Raw genomic sequence first — 20,019 nt, forward strand, 5'->3', positions numbered from 1 at the left:
TGTATGATGGGAGAAGCAATCTGAGTGGTTTGGGTAAGGAGGAGGTGGGGTGAGGAGGGATAGTAAGGTATGGGTGGGGGACTGTAAAGTGCTACTTGCAGGAGTATATAGGGATGATGTGGAGAGAGGGCAGGGCAGGTAGGTGCAGTCAGGAGAATAGACGGAGCGCGGAGAGTGGGGCGGAAGGCAGAAAAGGGGAGAATTAAAAATACTTTTGGTGTGTTGGAGGAATAGAAGCCTGTGTAGTGCTGGAGTGTGAATAGGGAAGGGGTAGGTGAGTGAAGGACAGTGACTAACAAAGGTTGAGACCAGGGGGGCTACAGCAATGTAGGAAATATTGCATGGAAAGTTCCCATCTGTGCAATTTATATAAGCTGCTGTTGGCAGGAAGGATCAAGATGATACAGACTGTGAAGCAGTCACTGAAATGAAGAGTGTTGTTTTGAGTAGCATGCTCAACAATTGGATGCTCCAGTTGTTTCTTAGCCACAGTTTGCTGGTAGCCATTTTGTGGATAGACACTTGTTGGTTCTCAAGCCCATGTAGAATGTAGCATAGTGGTTGCAGCTTAGCTTGTAGATCACGTGGCTGATTTACAGGTAGCCCTGCCTTTGATGGGATAGGTGATGCTTGTGACCAAACTGGAGTTGGCGGTGGTGTAAGCATGGCTGGGACATGTCTTGCCTCTATATCTGTTATGGGAATATGAGCCATGAGGCAAGGGGTTGGGAGGAGGGGTGGTCATGCCCTGAAATGAGAACTGTCATACCCATTATCCTTCCCACTCTTCTCACAGGGGTATTCTGCCACCTACCAGCCCTACACAATATCCCAATCCATCCCTACTCAAGCCTTGCTCCCAATACCTTGCCTCAGGGCTCATATCCTTGTAACAGACCCAGTTGCAAGGTCTGTCACATGCATCCTTCCACCATGACCTACTCCAGTCTGGTCACAAGCATCACCTACCCCATCAAAGGCAGGCTTGCCTGTGAACTACTTATGTGATCTACAAGCTAATCTGCATCTACTGTGCTGCATTCTACATGGGCATGATAATCAACAAACTGTCTGTCTGCATGAATGGCCACTGACAAACTGTGGCCACCCTGTGAGCACACTGCCCAATGCAACATTCTTCATGTCAATGACTGATTCACAGCCTGTGCCATGTTGATCCTTCCTACCAACACCAGCTTTTCAGAATTGCGCAAATGAGAACTCTCCCTACAATATATCCTACATTCCTCATAACCCTCCTGACTTCAACCCTTGTTAGCCTCTGTCTTTCATCTGCATATCCCCTTTCCTGTTCACCCTCCAGCACTACACAGACTTCTATTCCACCAATGTGCCCAGTCTTTCGACTTACTCTCCTTTTCTGCTGCTCCCTCCCAACCCCTCCATCTACCCTCACAACTGCACCTAGCTGCACTACCCTCATCCCCCCCCCCTTATCCTCCTGCTCCTCATGCTCCCACAATCCCACAAGCACCACTTTGCCATACCCCACCCCTACTCTGCCATCCCTCCTCCTCCCCGCCACATCTTCCTCCTTACCCCCACTGCCCAGGTTGTCTCTCCCACCACGAGCAGTTGCTCACAGTCTCGCCACGGCAGCCAGAGACAGTGGTCATGTGTGTGTGAGTTAAATTTGTGAGAATGGGTGTGTGCTGTCTAATTCAGAAGAAGATATTTTAGCTAAAAGCTTACTTGTCTAGCAGTCTTTTTGTTGTGCCTGTCTGCGACTCAGCATATCCACTATATGGTGGTGAGTAGCAATCTATCCTTTTCATAATACTATCATACTTTATTTCAAAGTTCCTATTACCATTATACTTGTATGGCGAATGCTACTTAAACTAATCTCAGTATCTGTTTTAGTGTTAGTCACATAGGCTAGATACAGAACACATCTTTCAACGAGAGCTGTTAGTAGACTAATATTTTGTTAACTACATAATTTTTCTCGTTCTTTGCTCTTGTCATTTTCCACTCTCTCTCTCGCTCCCCTCCCTCAATCCACTCTTTCCCTTCTACACAGCTTCCAATGCCACATCTGACTGTCTTGTCCTGCTACCATCCAGCCCCTGCATGTTCCACCAGACACCGATCTTCTCTCCCCCAACTCGTACCCTGCTATCCAACCCTCTTCCTTGCCCCATTCTGGATTACTGCTTTAGTTTATTGCATTCTGACCACAGCAGCTGGAGATAGCAGTCATGTGTGCATAAGGTGTGCCTGCTTGTATGAATGTGTGTGTGTGTGTGTGTGTGTGTGTGTTTTCTTTTCTGAAGAAGGCTTTGGACAAAAGCTCAATGTGTAACAGTCTTTTTGTTTCACCTGTCTCCAGTTAGAAACCTTTACAGTGAGTAGCAATCTATTCTTTTATTTAATATTTATAATTTTCATAAATGACAAACACAGGTTTCTCTCATGAAATAAGTATCATAAGCTGGTCATTCTTGAAAAAGAAAAAAAACAGCAATAAGTCATGTAATCATAATTGTTTATCAAACAGCTAAAATTAAACAATCTATCTAGATTAAATAAATATTGTGAAAATTAAAAAGAGCAGAAATTGTTGTAATGCATTGACAGATGGTTGACAGTGTGAAGACTGCTGACATTTTTTTCATGTAAAATGTTTACAACCAGTTAATTTAGTTCACTCAAGGCATGCTGCCATGGGATGGTAGGTCCACAACTGTTCAGTACTGACAAAATTGCAAACTACTTTTATTTTGTCCCTCTCAGTTGCATTGATATATAATTCAGTTGTATTGGTTATTGGTTTCAGGCTGACATGCCCATTTTCAAACCATGCACCTTGACATTAATCGTAATTATTCTTACAATAATGTGCCAAAGGCATAGAAATGTATAGTACCCTGCACCCTGGTTGTGTCAATCAGTAGCAATGGACACATGGGCTAGGATCAACGTGGGTACTTGTTGCCCACGATATAGTTGGCTGTGCCTTTGGACCATCTTGTATGAATAATAATGGTTAATAACAAAGTGTGTGGTTAGAAACTATTAACCTCTACAGCTGAATTTTATATCAATGCAACTGAGAAGGATGAAATAAAAAAGTAAAAAGTTATCCACTTTTCTTAGTTAATTTAGCTTATGTATATGGTTATCATTTGCTATTTGATCTATTTCTGTTTCTCACTTACATAAGTGACTTACCAAAGCCACTGGAAAACACCCGAAAAACTGTATGGGTTTGTGATGATAAATGTATCTTAGTAAAAGGTCAAAATACATACATACCAGAACATACAAGATAATAGCGGAAGAGGCTTGTAACAAATTCACAGAGAACAGTGTAACACTTAATGAAAGTCTGTGAGGCATATTTCTAGGCATCCTGAAGGATACATATTGAGGTGACACCCACACATAGATAAGTTAACCACAAAGCTAAGTTCTGCCTGTTTTGCATGTTGAAATCTGTGGGGATATCAGCCTCCATGTGACATCCGAATGTCTCTGGCCAGCAAGAGAGGAGGATCTTTGGAGAGAGGGAGAAGGAAGGCAGTGCTTTCTTGACAAATGTTTGATGTAGATCTGTTATACAGTTACTCTTCTGAATAAAATGTGTTACATTAACCATGCCACATATTATTGGAAGCTGTCCCTTCTGCATTCTAAACCTTGCTTCCTACATTGGTGACCCCACATCTATTGTGAAATGTGCCTTAAATTTTCCACTCTACCTTAACCTGGTCTGGTGTATTGTGTCACAACAATGTGGTCCTTACATAACACATCACCCATCATGTCGAACCTATTTACAGTACCAACAGGACTACAGTGCAGGATGTGCAGTGTCATCATTGTGTAAATACAGCGGTGAAACCCAAGTGCATCAACAATACTCACCTCATACCTATGGACGGACAACACCATTCTAACCATGCTTAACAGTGGTGGGCAAAACAAATCTGAACTTGTGCTCTGTGGAGAATGCTAACATAGACAGTGCTCTTAACCAGCAAAGACTGCAACATAATCATAATGCCACTTTTGTGTCTTTTGTGCCTTCTGCACTATGAAACAGATATGAGCAGCCACTTACCACATCATCACAACCAGTGGTGTATCACAAACAACTGGCAGCCATCTTACTTATCACACCAAACACTGGTACATTTATTCTTAACTTCTACTGGTGACACCTTTCTCATACACCCACAGTGTGGTCTTCTCTCATGAATGCCTTAGCAGGCAATAATAAACAAGGCACAAAGAAAGTTGTGTCATCTGTCAAGATGACAGAAGCATGCCACAGGAGATAGTACTGTCTAGCACAAACTGTTACTTTGATACACCCTAACACCGAAGCACAGGTCACCCTCATGGCTGTTGCGAGCAAGGTGACCAATGGGGTGCCCCAACTGCTTTGGTTCTTCTCAAGGAAACTACCCCCTCTCAGAAAAGCGGTCAGCTTTCCACAGTGAGCTTCTTGTGGTACATATGGTGGTCAAGTACTTCCATGAGGATACTGAAGGCTGTCAAGTGACCAAGTACACAGATCACAAACCTCTGATGGATGCTATCAGGAGCCCATTTCAGGATGCTAGTCTATGACAGATCATTTAGACCTTATAGCACAATATACCACAAGCATACATCACATCCTTGATGTTGGCAATATCATTATGGAATGCCTTTCAAGGATCGGCAGAATTTATCTCCAATACAACTATGAGCATATGGCAGCTGAACAAATGAATGACCTCCTCAACAACCACGACACATACCTTTGCATCAAATGTTGGTCTCTTCCCATGACTCACACAATCCTGCTCTGTGACATTTTGCAAAATGGGCCATGACCACTAGTGCCTCTTATGCTGTGTGTGAAATATTTGAGCAGTTACACAACCTGAATCACCTCAGCACCAAGGCGACCATCTGCCTACTGACAGATGGATTCATAGGGGTGAACATAAAATGAGAGTGTGACTGCTGGGCACCAAGCTGTCTTACATGCCAATTTAGTAAGATAGGCCACATGTTCAACCTCAACTTGGACACTTCCCCATCCAAAAGACTCAGTTCTGGCCTGTCTACCTTGAGATCATTGGACCCCTCTCAGAGTTGGAAGGATTTTGATACCTCCTATCCATGACTAACAGGGTATCACGATGGCTAGAAGCATTGCCCATGCATGGCATCACAGCCAAAACAACCACAACTGTTTGTTGAGAAGTAGACCACCCACTTCGACACTCCACAAATGGTTACCACTAATCACAGCTGTCAGTCTGAATTGGTCCTCTCAGGAACATATTCAGAACATGCACATTCTGTGCCCCTCAATTCATTTAACCCTAAAAGTGTTTATACACAAGAACCTCACCTCTTGTGACTTAGTCATGTTGTGAGAAGACACCATATGATTAGCTTTGCAGCTCCTTTGTTCAGATCCATACAGGGTGCTCAAAGTGGTTCACAGACATTTGACATTCTAGCATGTGGCAAACCTATGCACTTGTATTTTATGTGAGCTGGCCAGGACTTTGGTGAGCATCCACTGCCTCCTCCTCCATTCATTGCACCATCTGAGTCACAATACGGCCATCTCAGGCTCCGTCCACAACATCTGGCACAGAACCAGCCCTAAGCACATCACATACCACCACAAGATATGATCTGGTCATGCCCTGTGCAGTGCCAACCACAGCACAACTGGTCACATGCATCTGTACATGCCAACATGTGTGACCACCACATCCCACAGTACTCTATACTTCTGGTGGAGGACTTTGTAAAAATACTGAGCTCCCTGAGACCCAAACATCTCTGGCCAGTGGGAATGGAAGATCTTTGGAGAGAAAGAAAAGAAAGACAGTGCATTTTTAAAGACCATTATGTATATACATGTTTTATAGTTACTCTTCTGAATAAAGTGAGTTACATTAACTGTGTCACATATTATTGGGAGCTGTTTCTACAGCATCATGAAGCTTGCTTCCTACAAATTACTTCCACTGTGCTAATCTGCAGACAGGATTTCTAGCTTAGTTTTAATATTTTCATTCATTACTATCATGTGACTTAATTTCCTCAAGCATGCAGTAAGAATATTACATAAAGCTGATACCAGAAACCTGTTCAGGGACCTTGGGATTTTTACATTGTGTGCCAATATATTTATTCCTTCATGGCAATTATTATTAATAATTAGAGTGAATTTAGGATGAATTGCGCATTTCACAACCACAACATTAGAAATGAGAATAAATTGCAGCTGCACTGTACTCCTGTCTTTGGTTCAAGTAAGTTTTACATTCTTGTGCAAAACTCTTTGATATTTTGTTGGCAAATATCAATCAGGAAATTGTAAATCCCAAAACATTCAAAACTAAATTAAAAAAAGAACTAAGTAGCCATTCCATCTATAATTTATTAAAATATTTGTATATAAATTTTCGTTTAATACTAAACAGTATACAGACAGCTGATAGTGTTCTGTCTAATGAATATAGAGATGCTTAAATGGATATATTAGGCAAACATGAACAACAGATTTGGGTACAATGACATCAACAAAGAAATATTGCTGGAACTGTCAAAGTTTTCATAACAATGTTATGTTTCACCAGGAAAAATGTCAAAAACAATGTGTTTTATTAATGAGCAAGCAACATCTCAGTGTGTTTGAAGATGCCTATTAACCTGTGGCTTGATTTCAATACTGAAAAATAGATGGATGAAGATGGATCTTGGTAACTAGTTGACAATCAAGATTTCACTATGATAGACATGTTAAAGAAATGTTGTCTGAATAGCACAATTAAATCAATAAGCTTTATGGGCAGGTGTTGGTTTTATTACTCTTCTCTTCAGTTTACATACTAATCTCAATGTTTACAAGTGAGGAGAAACAGTGTTTCAGGCACTGAACTTACTCACTCGGGGAGCAGGTCTCAAAATCACACTCACACATTTAAATTTAAATCTTTTGTGGTTTCCCTAAATTGATTATTATGGCAGCATGATTCATGCATTCATGTGCAATTTCCTTCCTTGATACTTATTCTGTTGGAGCTTGTGGTCTATCACCAATCATCTCATCATTGATGGGACATAATGTTCTAATGTTCCTATCAGTTCCTCTAACCAGCATCAGATGTGTCAGTGGATTCCATTACTATGATAATTCTAACAGTTATTAAAAAACCAAAATAGCTGTAATGGTCTGTTGTTCTTAGAATTACTGCCTTCATTGTCAGGTGTTCTTATTTCTGAACTTTTATTTAAAACTATAATGGAGCCCTATGGCTGCCAAATATGATACACTTAAAAGGTTCATTACAGTATGAAAATGTGATTACTACTGTTGAGAAACTCTGTACTCTTATTCATAAAAAATATTTTCATATTTTCTTATAATTATATTCATTAAAAGAATAATGTGGTAATCATTATCCAGATTTTGTCTGAGGTCTGAAAACTTACTGTATAGGTCATACATAGCAAGAATATCATCATAACCAAGCTGAAATGATTCCTGAAAGCCTTTGTAGTATGGAAACATAATCGAGGAGGGCACATCGGAGTGAGCCAATCCCAGGCTATGACCAAGCTCATGTACAGCAACTGTGAAGAAATCCACCCCTGAAAAATAAAGGATATATATTATTTTGAAAAGTTTTCAATTACAACAGAGTATGAAATACCTGTTAAGGGTGTTTCTGTACTTCTCATATGAATCAATATGTAGTATGTGTTATTGAGAACTATGTACTAATAAATATGTGGCTAAGAAAGAAAATTGTTACAGATTATGAAACTACCAAAGAATGATAATTTCACTAGAGGTGTGAGTTGTCTTACAACTTTAAATGAACCTTATATACCACCTGCAAAGATGTAATTAGTCTGGACAAGACATTTCTTTTGCATCTATACAGGAGATATTAAGAGAAAATATTTATTATTCAGGTTTTGATTAGTTTACTATAAATACTACAGTTGCCTCCAAAACTGCAATGGATTCATGCATGTCTGGAGAACTCTTGCATAAATGTTATCTCACAGCCTGCATAGCACCACTAGAGAAATTTATAGAGAAAATAAAGTGTACTCTTATTTTATCATCAGAAAATGTTGTTGCTCTTCATGGAAATGATATACCACAGATGTATATGGGAATCTATTTATTTTATTTATTTATTTATTTATTTATTCATCCGTGGAACAATAAATATTGTATGGATGTCGTCAGATTACAACACATGAGCACAACATTTACATTTACAATTAAACAGGTTTCTCATATTTTGTGTAGTTTTTATAACTAGTCATACACATATTTATAATTACATAATATTTTGGTGATAATGTCCTATGTTGCTAATAATCTACATCTATGTTAAATATTCTTTTACAGTATAACAACTTTTACTTACTAAAAAGGTTTTAAGCTTTTGTCTGAAAGTGAGGGGCTCATTTATTTCTTTAATTTCTTGTGGTAATTTGTTGTACAGTTTTATCCCATTGTAAAATAAACTTTTTTGCGTCTTTGCCTTGTTCTTTCTATCTGGCTGGAGGTGGTGACAAGCTCTTGTTTCATGGTCATGTATTAGGCTGTTTGTGTTGTACATGTTGAGATTTTTCTTAATGAACATTATGTTCTGAAAGATATACTCACAAGAAACAGTTAGAATTCCTAGCTTTCTAAATAATTCTAGACAGTGGGCCCTGTTGTTGCTATTTGTTATTATCCTTATGGCTCTTTTTTGTACTTTGAACACAGTTTGTTTGTTACTGGCACTTGTTCCCCCAAACATGATCCCATAGCTGAGGACTGAGTGTAGATATCCGTAATATGTTATTTTAAGACAGGTATTATTGCATACCGGTGCAAGGATTCTAAGAGCATAGCATGCTGTGGATAATTTCTTTGCCAAAATGTTGACATGGTTTGTCCATTTCAGTTGGCTGTCTACATTCATCCCTAAGAATTTGGTACTTGTTACACATTCTAATTCATTATTATTAACTTTTATTCTAGTGGCATTGCGTTTTTTGTTCAATTGGAAGTTAATATAGTTAGTTTTCTTTACATTTAGGGTTACTTTATTTTTTAATGACCAGTTGTGGACATCATTGAGAGCCTCGTTTGCTCTTTCTGACAGTTGTGTTGGATTTTCACCTGTTATTACTATGTTGCTGTCATCAGCAAAAAGTATTTTTTCACCATGTCTGATACTTTGTGGGAAGTCGTTAATGTATATAAGAAACAATATTGGGCCTAATACACTTCCCCGTGGGACGCCTATATTCACATTTTCTGGGTCAGACAGGTGTTTTATAAGGGAATTGTTTGAAACTTGTGATATCTCAACTCGTTGAACTCTGTTTTCCAAGTATGATTTGAACCACTTCTTTGTCACACCTCTTATTCCTATTTGCCCTAATTTATGAAGTAAGATTTTGTGGTCAACTGTATCAAAGGCCTTGGACAAGTCTAAAAAGATACCACTTACATTTTCACCTTTGTCCAGTGCTTCTAAAATTACTTTAGTGAACTGTGCTATAGCATATTGTGTGCCTTTTCTGGGCCTAAACCCAAATTGGTCATTGGAAAGAAGATTATATTTATTCAGGTGATTTAGCAGTCTCTTTTTGACTAGTATTTCTATTATTTTAGAAATGATAGACAGTATAGAGATCGGCCTGTAGTTCTCTACATTTTCCACATCTCCGTTTTTAAGGATAGGTATAACTTTTGCTTGTTTTAGGTACTCCGGAAAGTATCCAGATTCGAAAGATTCATTAATTATGTCTGTTAATGGGCCCTTTATGGAGTCTATAGAATCTTTAATTACGCAGACTGGGATCAAGTCCTACTGAAGTTTTATTTTTTAGTTGGTGTACTACTAGTGCCACTTCCCTTTCTGTAGTTGGCAAGAGCACCATTGAGTTTGTTGGCTGGTTCTGAGTAGGTAAATCATACATATCTGGAAATTTCTGCTGTAATTTTTTTGCAATACTACTGAAATATGAGTTTACAAAATCAGCTAATTTTTTAGGGTTACCTACTGGTACATCTTTGTTTTTAATATGTGAATTGAGGTCCTTTTTAGCAGAGTTAGATGTTTCCTGTTTGACGATGTTCCAGGCTGCTTTGCTCTTGTTTTCAGCTTCAAGTAATATTTTGTTGTTTGAAAGTTTTTTTGCGGCTAGCAACACCTTTCTGTAAATTTTCCTGTATTTTTTGTAGGATTGCAGAACTTCTGGGTTAGATTGATTATTTTTTATGGAGTTGAGATATCTAAGAGTTTCTGAGGATTTTTTGACACCTGTAGTCACCCACTGATTTCTCTTTATAGTTTTAATTTGATAAAGAGTTTTGGGAAACATCTCTTCAAATCTGAGTTTAAAAATTGACATGAACTTGATAAATTTCTGATTTGCGTTGGTTTCTGCATAGACTTCCCTCCAGTCTTCATATTCTAGCTGGGATTTAAACTGATGCAGGGCTGATTTGGAAAACATTCTTTTGTATGTACAAAGTTTAGGAGGAGTTTCTACATGAATGTTAGTTTTTAAGATCTGGCAGAGGTGGTCTGCTAGGCCCAGGTTTTGGACAACAATATGACATTTTTTACTATCAATATCTGTAGCTACATGATCTATAGATGAGGAGGATTCTTTCGTTATTCTAGTTGGACACTTAACAAGGGAGGATATTCCATAACAGCTTAGAATATTCACATATATGTTGCTAGCCTTATCAGTTTTCATCATATTAATGTTTAAGTCACCACAGATAATTATATTTGCTTTTGGTCCAGAAACCTTGTCTAAGCTTTGATTCAGTTTTGAGAAGAATATATCAATGTCTCCACTGGGAGAGCGGTACACACAAAATATGACTAATTTTTTTGCTATGCCAGGTCCTATTATTTCAACAGCAGAAAGTTCGAAATGTTTGTCCTCACCTAGATCTAAAAGATCATATCTTACTTTAAATGACATACCTTTTTTTACATAGATACATGAACCTCCACCATTCATTGAGATTCTGCTATAGTAACATGCAAGGTCAAATGAGGCTAATGCAATGTGTTCAATTTGCTTCCCTTTGCACCAGTGTTCAGTGATACACAAAACTTGGCTATCAACTTTTTCCAATTCTACTTCTAGCTGTTGTGCTTTGTTCTTTATGGCTTGAATGTTTTGGTGAAACACTGTTAGGCATTTGTTTTCACTTATCTTGGTGGCGCCTTTCCCTTTAGACCTGATGCTAAAAAATCTTTTAGATGAGCTGGTGGCATGGTTATTCTTCTGAACATAATTGTCATTTGCCATCAGTTTGAGAAGGAGCACTGTGTTTTTCTACAATACAGAGAGTTTAAGTGCCACATGGTTTGTGGAAGAATAATTTTATATTATTTATGAGCTGCTTTTTATTAAAGGGTAGTATTATGTTACCCAGAAAACTTCTGCCACTACTCACTAGTATGCCAGTGAATGTCGCAATAATAAAACACAAAAGGTAAATAACACCACTAAAGAGGATGAATGCATTAAAAAAACTTGGAGTATAGCTTCAAGTATGTGTCTGAATACTTCAGGTGACAGAGTGTGTATAAAAATCTGAAGAAGGAAATTTGAATTTCTTGAGGAACTTAAATAATATACTGAACTTTACAAAGCTATGCTACAAATAAGTATTAAAAAATAAAAGAGAAAATTTGTGAATTTATGTGATCTTACCATCGTCATAAGGTCCATCTAACTTTACTTTCCAGTTTTCATCTTCATCGAAATGGACATCTCCACCATACTGATCCATTTCATATGGATAATAGGCATGAGCCAGTATACTGCCTGGCCCATCAAAAGGAAATCTATAATTAAAAGAAATTTTTATTTTTAAGTACTGCCAAACAATAAAAAAATTTTAATGAAATCATTCTAAGCCCAAAATTACTTCCGTCTGAATAAAAATACACCATAAATTACTATGTCACTAGTGTGAACTGTGACCCATTATTTGTTCACTTTTTCCTTAGCTCTGGACCCCCTAGCTCAAAACCAATGGAAGACATAAGTGTTCAAGCACCCTGTATACATACAGTGGATTTTGTCAACTTTTGAAAACAAAATAGGTAGGGACATAGAAGTAGTCTTTTCACCACTAATGTTGAAAGTTGTATTTCCAGTTATGTCTTACAAGATATATTTATTTATTTATTACTTCTGAAGTCCAGTTATAAATTGATAGCTGCTCTGACTGAAAAATGAGACAGTTCCTATATGTGGGTGAGACTGCCGTGATAATGGTGCTCCTTAATTACCATGCTTGGCATGTTTCCCTGTGTCAGTTCATTTTTCATGGTGTTAATATCCTCAGTTCCTCACACCCCTCTCTGACAGCCTTATGACAGCAAACATGCCCACCATTTTCAATGGAATTTCACATTTGTAAATAACTCAGTGGTTGATTATTAGGAACCACAGAACAAAAACCAAGATGTAATTAAATTGATATTTCAAATAATGGAAAATCCAGGATGGAATGTAACAACACGAGAGAAGAAAAGTTGCTACTCACCATACAGCGGAGGTGCTGAGTCGTGATAGGCACATTAAAAAGATTCACACAATCATAGCTTCAGGCCATTAAGGCCTTTGTCAGCAGTAGACACACATACACACACACACACACACACACACACACACACACACACACACACACACACACACACGCAAGTGCAACTTGCAAGTTGCGCTTGAGAGAGTGTGTACGTGTGTGTGAGTGTGTATGTGTATCTTCTGCTGACAAAGGCCTTAATGGCCGAAAGCTATGATTGTGTGAATCTTTTTATTGTGCCTATCACAACTCAGCAACTCCACTACATGGTGAGTAGCAACTTTCCTTCTCTTGTATTGTTAAATTGATATTTCCACATCTTAGATATCATATCAGGTAAATGGTGGAGCTGTTTTATTTGCCCATGGTCTCTGACATGTACAACACCAGAATGGTTGCCTCTCAGTGAAGCACAAAAAAATTAAAGAGAATTATGCAGCATTTATGCAAATACTTCTTCACTTTCCAAACAGTTACCAAATCAGGTCACAGCAGATAACATCTATTTGACGTGTATCTAATGCGTGCTAATGCTAAATACTATTTCCTTGACAACTTCTATTGAAACCGATGTGCTTAATGATTTTATGCAACATGGCATGTTTGGTGTAATATTTTTACAGGAAGCCTCTATGACAGCAACTGACATTACCAGGCCTTCAATATATTATCAATGTCAATGCAGAAAGCAATTGTGGAATGCCTATTCTCTTAAGGGATAGCTTTACAGTAAAAAATGTTCAACTTTCACAATTGCATGTATTGTTGCTGAGACATTTCTTTTAAATACTTATGTACTGTGCAGCACTAATATTGGACAAGCACAGTTAGATTTTTTAATAAGGATGTCCCAAGCCTTCTGAAAAATACCTGTTATACTCAAAGAAGAGCACAGAATTGCAACAAATAATCAGTGATTATCATTTAACTAATGTCTGGCACATTTTCTGTAAAGATAAAAACGAATTTACACGTTTTATCCCAGTGGTGTGAACAGAATACACTGCATTTATGTTTCATGTTTTCTGACCAGTCATTTGCTTCATGCTGTAATTTTGTCTATTTGTTTTATGGAACACTGTGGCTTCTAGTGTTCCTTAAAATTTCTAAATACTGTCAGAAGTAGACATTCAGTGTTAATTATCTTCATTCTCAAATCCTGCACTCTGAAATCATTGAAAACTGAGAACCACGTCAACAAAAATGTCAAAATTTTAACTCAGTCATTGATTGGTGTATGAGTTAACCAACCCTATTATACAAAAAGCTGTTATGCATTATTTCTGAGGCAACTTTTTGGATGAAGAACACAATTATTTGTGGAAGCACTTAATGAAGATAACAAGTTACACAGTTGAAATATCATGCAAGAATGTTGCTGATACCCACCATAATATCCAATACCTCAAGATGTCAACAGATTGCCAAGAATGTCTGAAGAATTACAACACAACTGAATATTACAATCAGTCCTTAAAAGCCAAACTTGCTCCTTCTGTTAATCAAAACAAGAGTACCTATTTGCAGGTAAAACAGATAAAAGCAGAATAAATGCACATGAAACAAAGCAGGTGAGACTGTTATTCGTGGACGACCAGCATAGAATTTTCTGTATGAAAACTTGACATTGTACCACTTCCAGTATGAAAAGCATAGAATGCAAAGTAAATCACTCTCATATATTCAGCATAAGAATAGTGATAGTTTAACAATGAAAAGCACCATTACTAAACACACCTACTCATTCTTCACCTACTCATTCTTTGTGGATCTCTTTGCAAATTGACCAACTGACCCTTCTGCAATGTCACCTTTATTTCTTGAAGTGCAAATCTCACTCACTTCAGAACACAGGGAGTATTTAGAAGACCTACTTGACAGGATGACAGTGATGACATCAAAGTAATTCTGAAAGACAGTATCAAAAATAAATCCTCAGGTGTTGGTGGTAACCCCACCAAGTTTTATCAGAGATATTGGGTCATTATTTGACCTGCTGTTACAGAACTGGTGAATAAAGTTAGTGTTGATGCATCCAAATTCCTGCAAAATTCCTCAAAGGGAGGATTGCTCTCCTGCCAAGGAAAACATCTATTCACAGATTGAGAAATCTCCACCCAATAATTTTCCTAAATTCAGAAAATACTGTTTTTCTCATTCTACAACTCTGGCACACCCACTACCACCAGCACACCTGATAATCACCTCTGATACTAGTGATTTTGTGATAGGTCCTGTTCTCTAGCAGTCAGTAGTATGTGTACAAAAGTTACTATGTTTCTTTTCCAAAAAGTTGATGGACTCCCAGCAGTGGCTGCCCTATAACAGAGAACTGTTGGCAGTGTATGAACTAAAATGGTACTTTAAAGATGACATTTAGGGCAGACCTTTGACAGTTTGTACAAATTATCACCACCTAGCAGATTATGTTTGCAACCCAGTAAAAGATTGTTGCTCACAACATATGGACTACATTGAGCAACTTACAATAGATGCCCAACATCTTCATGGCACCAACAATGTTGTGGCCAATTTCCTTTCATGGATCAGTACCCTCTCAGCAGGTATTGATTTTAAACACTTGCAACAGCATAGCTTCAAGACACACAATTATGCAAACTACTACATGACAACATAACAGGACTGTGCATCAAATAGCGCGATATTCCTGGCTCAATACGAGTACTATGCAATGTCCTACAAAAACATCTTTGTCCTCCAGTATCACTCACCATGAGGTGAACTATTTTTGATAAATTACATGCCTTGGGATATGACCTACAACAAAGATTGTCACAGGTTACTTCATATGACCAAAAGTCAAGAAAGACTGCATTTCTTGGACACAGGCATATACTGCCTGCCAATGTTTTAAAATAGGATGGCAGGCACAACCACAATGCAGCAGTTATTCTATCCTCAAGCACCATTTTCAGCCTGTCCACTTAGACCTCCTTGGGCCCCTCCCCGATTCAAATGGATATTGATATATTCTTTAAGCAACTGACAGAGTAATACACAAGGTCAAGGCTATACCCTGATGAGACCACTGTACAAGTATGTGACAATCTATGAACTTCCATCTTGGCTGCTTATCAAAATAATGACAGACTAAGACAGATGGTTTGAGTCCGCACTTTTACCCAACTCTGTCACTTTCATGGGGTTCAGCACTTCTGAATAACAGTTTATCAACTACATGGTAATGAAACAGTAAAGCAAACAGCTTTTATATGTCATGGAGGGGAATGGACAGACACCCTCCTGTGGGTTCTTCTAGATGTATGTTCAGCTTATAAAGAAGGCTTCTGCATGTCTCTGGCAGAACTCCTTTGTGGAGACCTGCTCATTCTTCCAGTGGACTTTGCAAAGCCATCCCAACTGCCTACAAACAAAGGACTGCCACAGCTCATCTGGAAAACCAAGTAACACATTGCACACCGCAAAATACCATCCCAGCAGGGACATGGTTCCCAGAAAAACTTCACACATAAATCTCTGCAGGACTGTGACCAAGTCTTGCTGAGAGGCGATGCTGTCTGATGGGTATTACACCTGCCCTACTCAGGCTCACATAAGTGATTAGACAGAAAGACAACACGTTTGACATTTTACTACATACCAAACTGATTACTATTACAGTCAACAGACTTAAACCAGTGTAGACCCTGCTTGATGCTGTTGACAAGCTTGCAGGTAATATTAACCATATAGATGAACTTCTGCACATCGACCTGGATGACAATGTAATTACAGCGTGCACCAGTTCTGACCTGAGGAGATCTCAGTCAAACTAATCGATGACCTCCTTGTTGTGGAAGGATAACACAATGAGCAACATATCCAGGATGGCACACTCCAATGAACATTCCCTGATGAAACAGATCTGGATTCCATCAAATCAAAATTACAGCACTCAATGTTGTCAAGCTCATGGCTGCTAAAAAAAAACATGCTCAGCTCCAGCATTCACCACTGAGGCAAGATACATGCACTGCTACAGCACCATCACCTCCCTTACTCTGGCCTTCATATCTGTTTTGGATGACATCACTGGCTACCATCTCACCCTGCACCCTGCTACCAATCAAGCATGCTCCACATACTCATTACACTGAGAAACAGTCCAGCTGTGCTCCTGTGTAAGCAGCCAGCCAGAGCATGGGATGTCACATGCATCTGTAGTTTGCACCAGCACCATCCAAACCCCTGTGCTCTGCACTACCAGGAAGGAGCTCTGTAGTGACCTAGCAGTTATCACATGTGGAGTATGAGAAAAGTTCCTTGAACAGCACTAAGATTCTGCCACAGGAAAATCTCTGAGTAGTCCATTCTGAGCTTCTATGGTGTGCACAAGTTCTATGATGTATCTCTGCCTACTAATAAAATGTAGATTAACAGTATTCATGCCCTCTGTTACGTAAGCGACCTAGCCATTCTGTTTAGCTTTTCCAAACATCATCATTACCTTCATACTTTCAAGGTAATTGAAATCTGTCTCTTTCAGAGTAGTGGTTAACTCATTTCTGATCTTTCATTAACATTAATAAAAAGTATGTTAAATTTTTAAGAGCACCAATTGAAAGTTTCTGTTAATATGTAACACACAACAAAAGTAGTGCTTAGTTTCCACTGAAATTTCTGCAATTGTTTAGTGTTGTGCAAAATGTACCTTCATCTTATGTAAACATGATGGTTCAGTAATGAGCGATTGAAATATATGGCAGAAACTGACAATTCCTATAGTCTGCTCTACTGAAAGCTAAAATAAATTTTTCAGGTAATAAGTAGATCATACCAAGACTTACTGACAGTATATTTTTCCCATTGTCTTATGTTTTACCCTAAATAGTCCTCCTGGTTCAAATGAACAAATCTCCAGTCATGCATATAGTATTTAGCAGCATTTTTCTCTTTACACTCGTGCAAACAAAATTATATACTTATTACTTACGGATCACCATGAGGTCCTCGACCAAAAGCAATGATAATATCAGCCGCAGGATCTGCTATGAGTGAGAAGTTTAGTCTTGCATATCCTGCCCATGTGCTAAATGCTCGCTGAACTTGTTCAACAACTGCTTCTTCACCAATCTTAGGAGACCAGTTGGCTATACTATTTGGAAATAAAAGAGTGAAATAAGCATTTGTGTTATAAAATAAATTACTTTTTCAATATAACATATTAAAACTTAGAAATTACCATAAATTAAAAATCTTCAAGCAGGAGTTTTCCCTCAAACATGTGTGATATACAAACCATACATTTGAAATGTGTCAGTACTTTCTTTCACCCTACCTCATTTCGGTTCTGTTTATATTTAGTTATCACTACACCTGAGCAACTTGGGGGAAGAATGTATGAGAAGCCTGATAATCAATGAAATATGAAAACACCAAACTAATTTAAAAAAAAAAAAAACAATAGTGGCAATAAAGATGGATCCTCTCGCACTCTCTTTAAATGTCTACCTGAACAGGAAATGGTGACAAGAAGTGAAGGGAGTGGGTGGAATATGACTGGGATGCAAGAAAAAAGCAATATTGGTAGACTGTCTTAGCATTCACAGGTGATACTATGATATTGTTGGAACCATTAGAAGAGGTGGTTAACCAAATGATGCAACTCTGAAGATTAAGAACTAAAAAAAGCATACAGATCTTTATCAAGAACACACAGTCTTTTATGATGAACATCAAAGCAGCTCCTAGGTGGATAACAACAAAAGGAGAGAAAATTAAGAAGGTGGAGAGACTGAGGTACCTAACAGAATTGATAGAAACTGGTGTGACAGAAATAGAAGCTGTATGAGTATCAATAAACAGAATGAATTTAGGATACAAACTTGTTATGAATATCTACAATAAAAAGAATATTTCATCCAATGTAAAACTGAGACATTTCCAGACCTTGTTCTATCCTGAAGCCATATACACAGCAGAAATTCTGGATCTAGTAACAATAGGAGTACTTACATGGCAAGAACTTGTAGAATGAAGGAATCTCAGGAGGATATTGGGACGCCAAACAACAGGAGATGATCAGTATACAGGACAGGTGAATCAAGAACTGCATACCTATATAGACAGAATCTCAGATACTATCAAAAAAAGGAGAATGGTCGGTGGACACATCAGATATGAAATACAGTTTCCTGAGAACAAGAGATCCAAAGTATACCGGCTCCAAGAGGTACAAAAGGACTTGGGAGATATGGGAATACGGGATTCAAGAGATTTACAACAGATTGATTTACAGATAATAAATTCAAGCTATCACTGTTTTCAGGGCAAAATTAGACCTAGGACAAAATCATTATGGAAAGAAGAGCAAAGGAAATTGTGAAGTGTGAGAATGAAAGAATACTGGACAAGCATAAAGACCAGAAGAAACAAAGTGGATCTGAATTACTATGGCCCTCAGATGACCAAAATGAAAAGAAGAAGTAGCAACTTCATCACCAGGGGAAAAACAAGAACACTATTAAAAGAAGTAGAAGCAATAGCATGAGAATCAGTGCTAACCAAAAATTCACTAGTTATAGAAATGGCCAAAAAAAGTAAGATGTCATTGGAAACAACAGTGGATAGCTAAATGAATGAGAATAAATCCATACCTCTTCATCATCCAAATGATTTTTTAGACAAAGTCAAGAAAAATGAGAATTCTTCAAGTAAAGTATAACTATCACACAAAGTGGAAGTTGTAAGACTACAAACAGAGGAGCTAAAAATCACAACCACACACAACAGATGCTACTCAATGAACAGAGACAGTTCCATCAACACCAGTAGACACACTACAGTCTGCAAGAACAACAGTAGAAGTTAACAGAAGGCTCACTAAATCAGAAAAGCCACAGGTTCTAAGGATTTTTAGTACCCTTCCTTAACAATAATTCAAATTTAGCTCATGTAAGAGAATGAACCAGTTCCTCTTCCAAAGATTTAAAACTTGCAAGCAACCTATTCCCCATTAAAAGTGTCTGCAGGCAGGAGAAACATTGACTAAAAGCAGTGCATCCATACAAATACTTTAAAAATTGGAGTTTTTTTTCAGAAATCTACAGAGATATGAGACTTAAGTTTATGCCCACAAATAGCCTTACAAAACCACTCATAAGCTCTTGATCTGCTTTGCGTAGCTGAGAATTGTTTTAAAAACAATGAAGTTGCTTGTTTTTCCCTTTCAGGTTACGTTACATTGATCATTTCTGTTGAACTAATGCAAAGGGACATCGCTGTCTAATTCTTGCCAGAGACAGAGAATGTAGTCCCATGCTTAAAATCAAATGACGGATCTATAAACAAAAAATGTTGAACATGGCATTAGAGATTACATTCATGAAGTTATCAGATAAATGCTTCTAATGACCGACTGATGGAAGCATGCC

The 20,019-nt window shown here is 38.1% G+C and overlaps 1 protein-coding gene across 1 annotated transcript in view; it reads right to left on the reverse strand.

Moving 5' to 3' along the window:
- The window catches only part of LOC124613730 (matrix metalloproteinase-14-like), a 123,495-nt gene that overhangs the window by 53,142 nt on the left and 50,334 nt on the right, over positions 1 to 20,019 (reverse strand). The window contains exons 4-6 of the mRNA XM_047142451.1: positions 17,580 to 17,741; positions 11,746 to 11,879; positions 7,477 to 7,635 (exon numbers count right to left, since the gene is read on the reverse strand). Coding sequence (XP_046998407.1) covers positions 7,477 to 7,635; positions 11,746 to 11,879; positions 17,580 to 17,741 — 455 coding nt within the window. The remainder of the gene's footprint in view (positions 1 to 7,476; positions 7,636 to 11,745; positions 11,880 to 17,579; positions 17,742 to 20,019) is intronic.

This window comes from Schistocerca americana, chromosome 1, assembly GCF_021461395.2.
Source record: "Schistocerca americana isolate TAMUIC-IGC-003095 chromosome 1, iqSchAmer2.1, whole genome shotgun sequence".
NCBI classification, from domain to species: domain Eukaryota; kingdom Metazoa; phylum Arthropoda; class Insecta; order Orthoptera; family Acrididae; genus Schistocerca; species Schistocerca americana.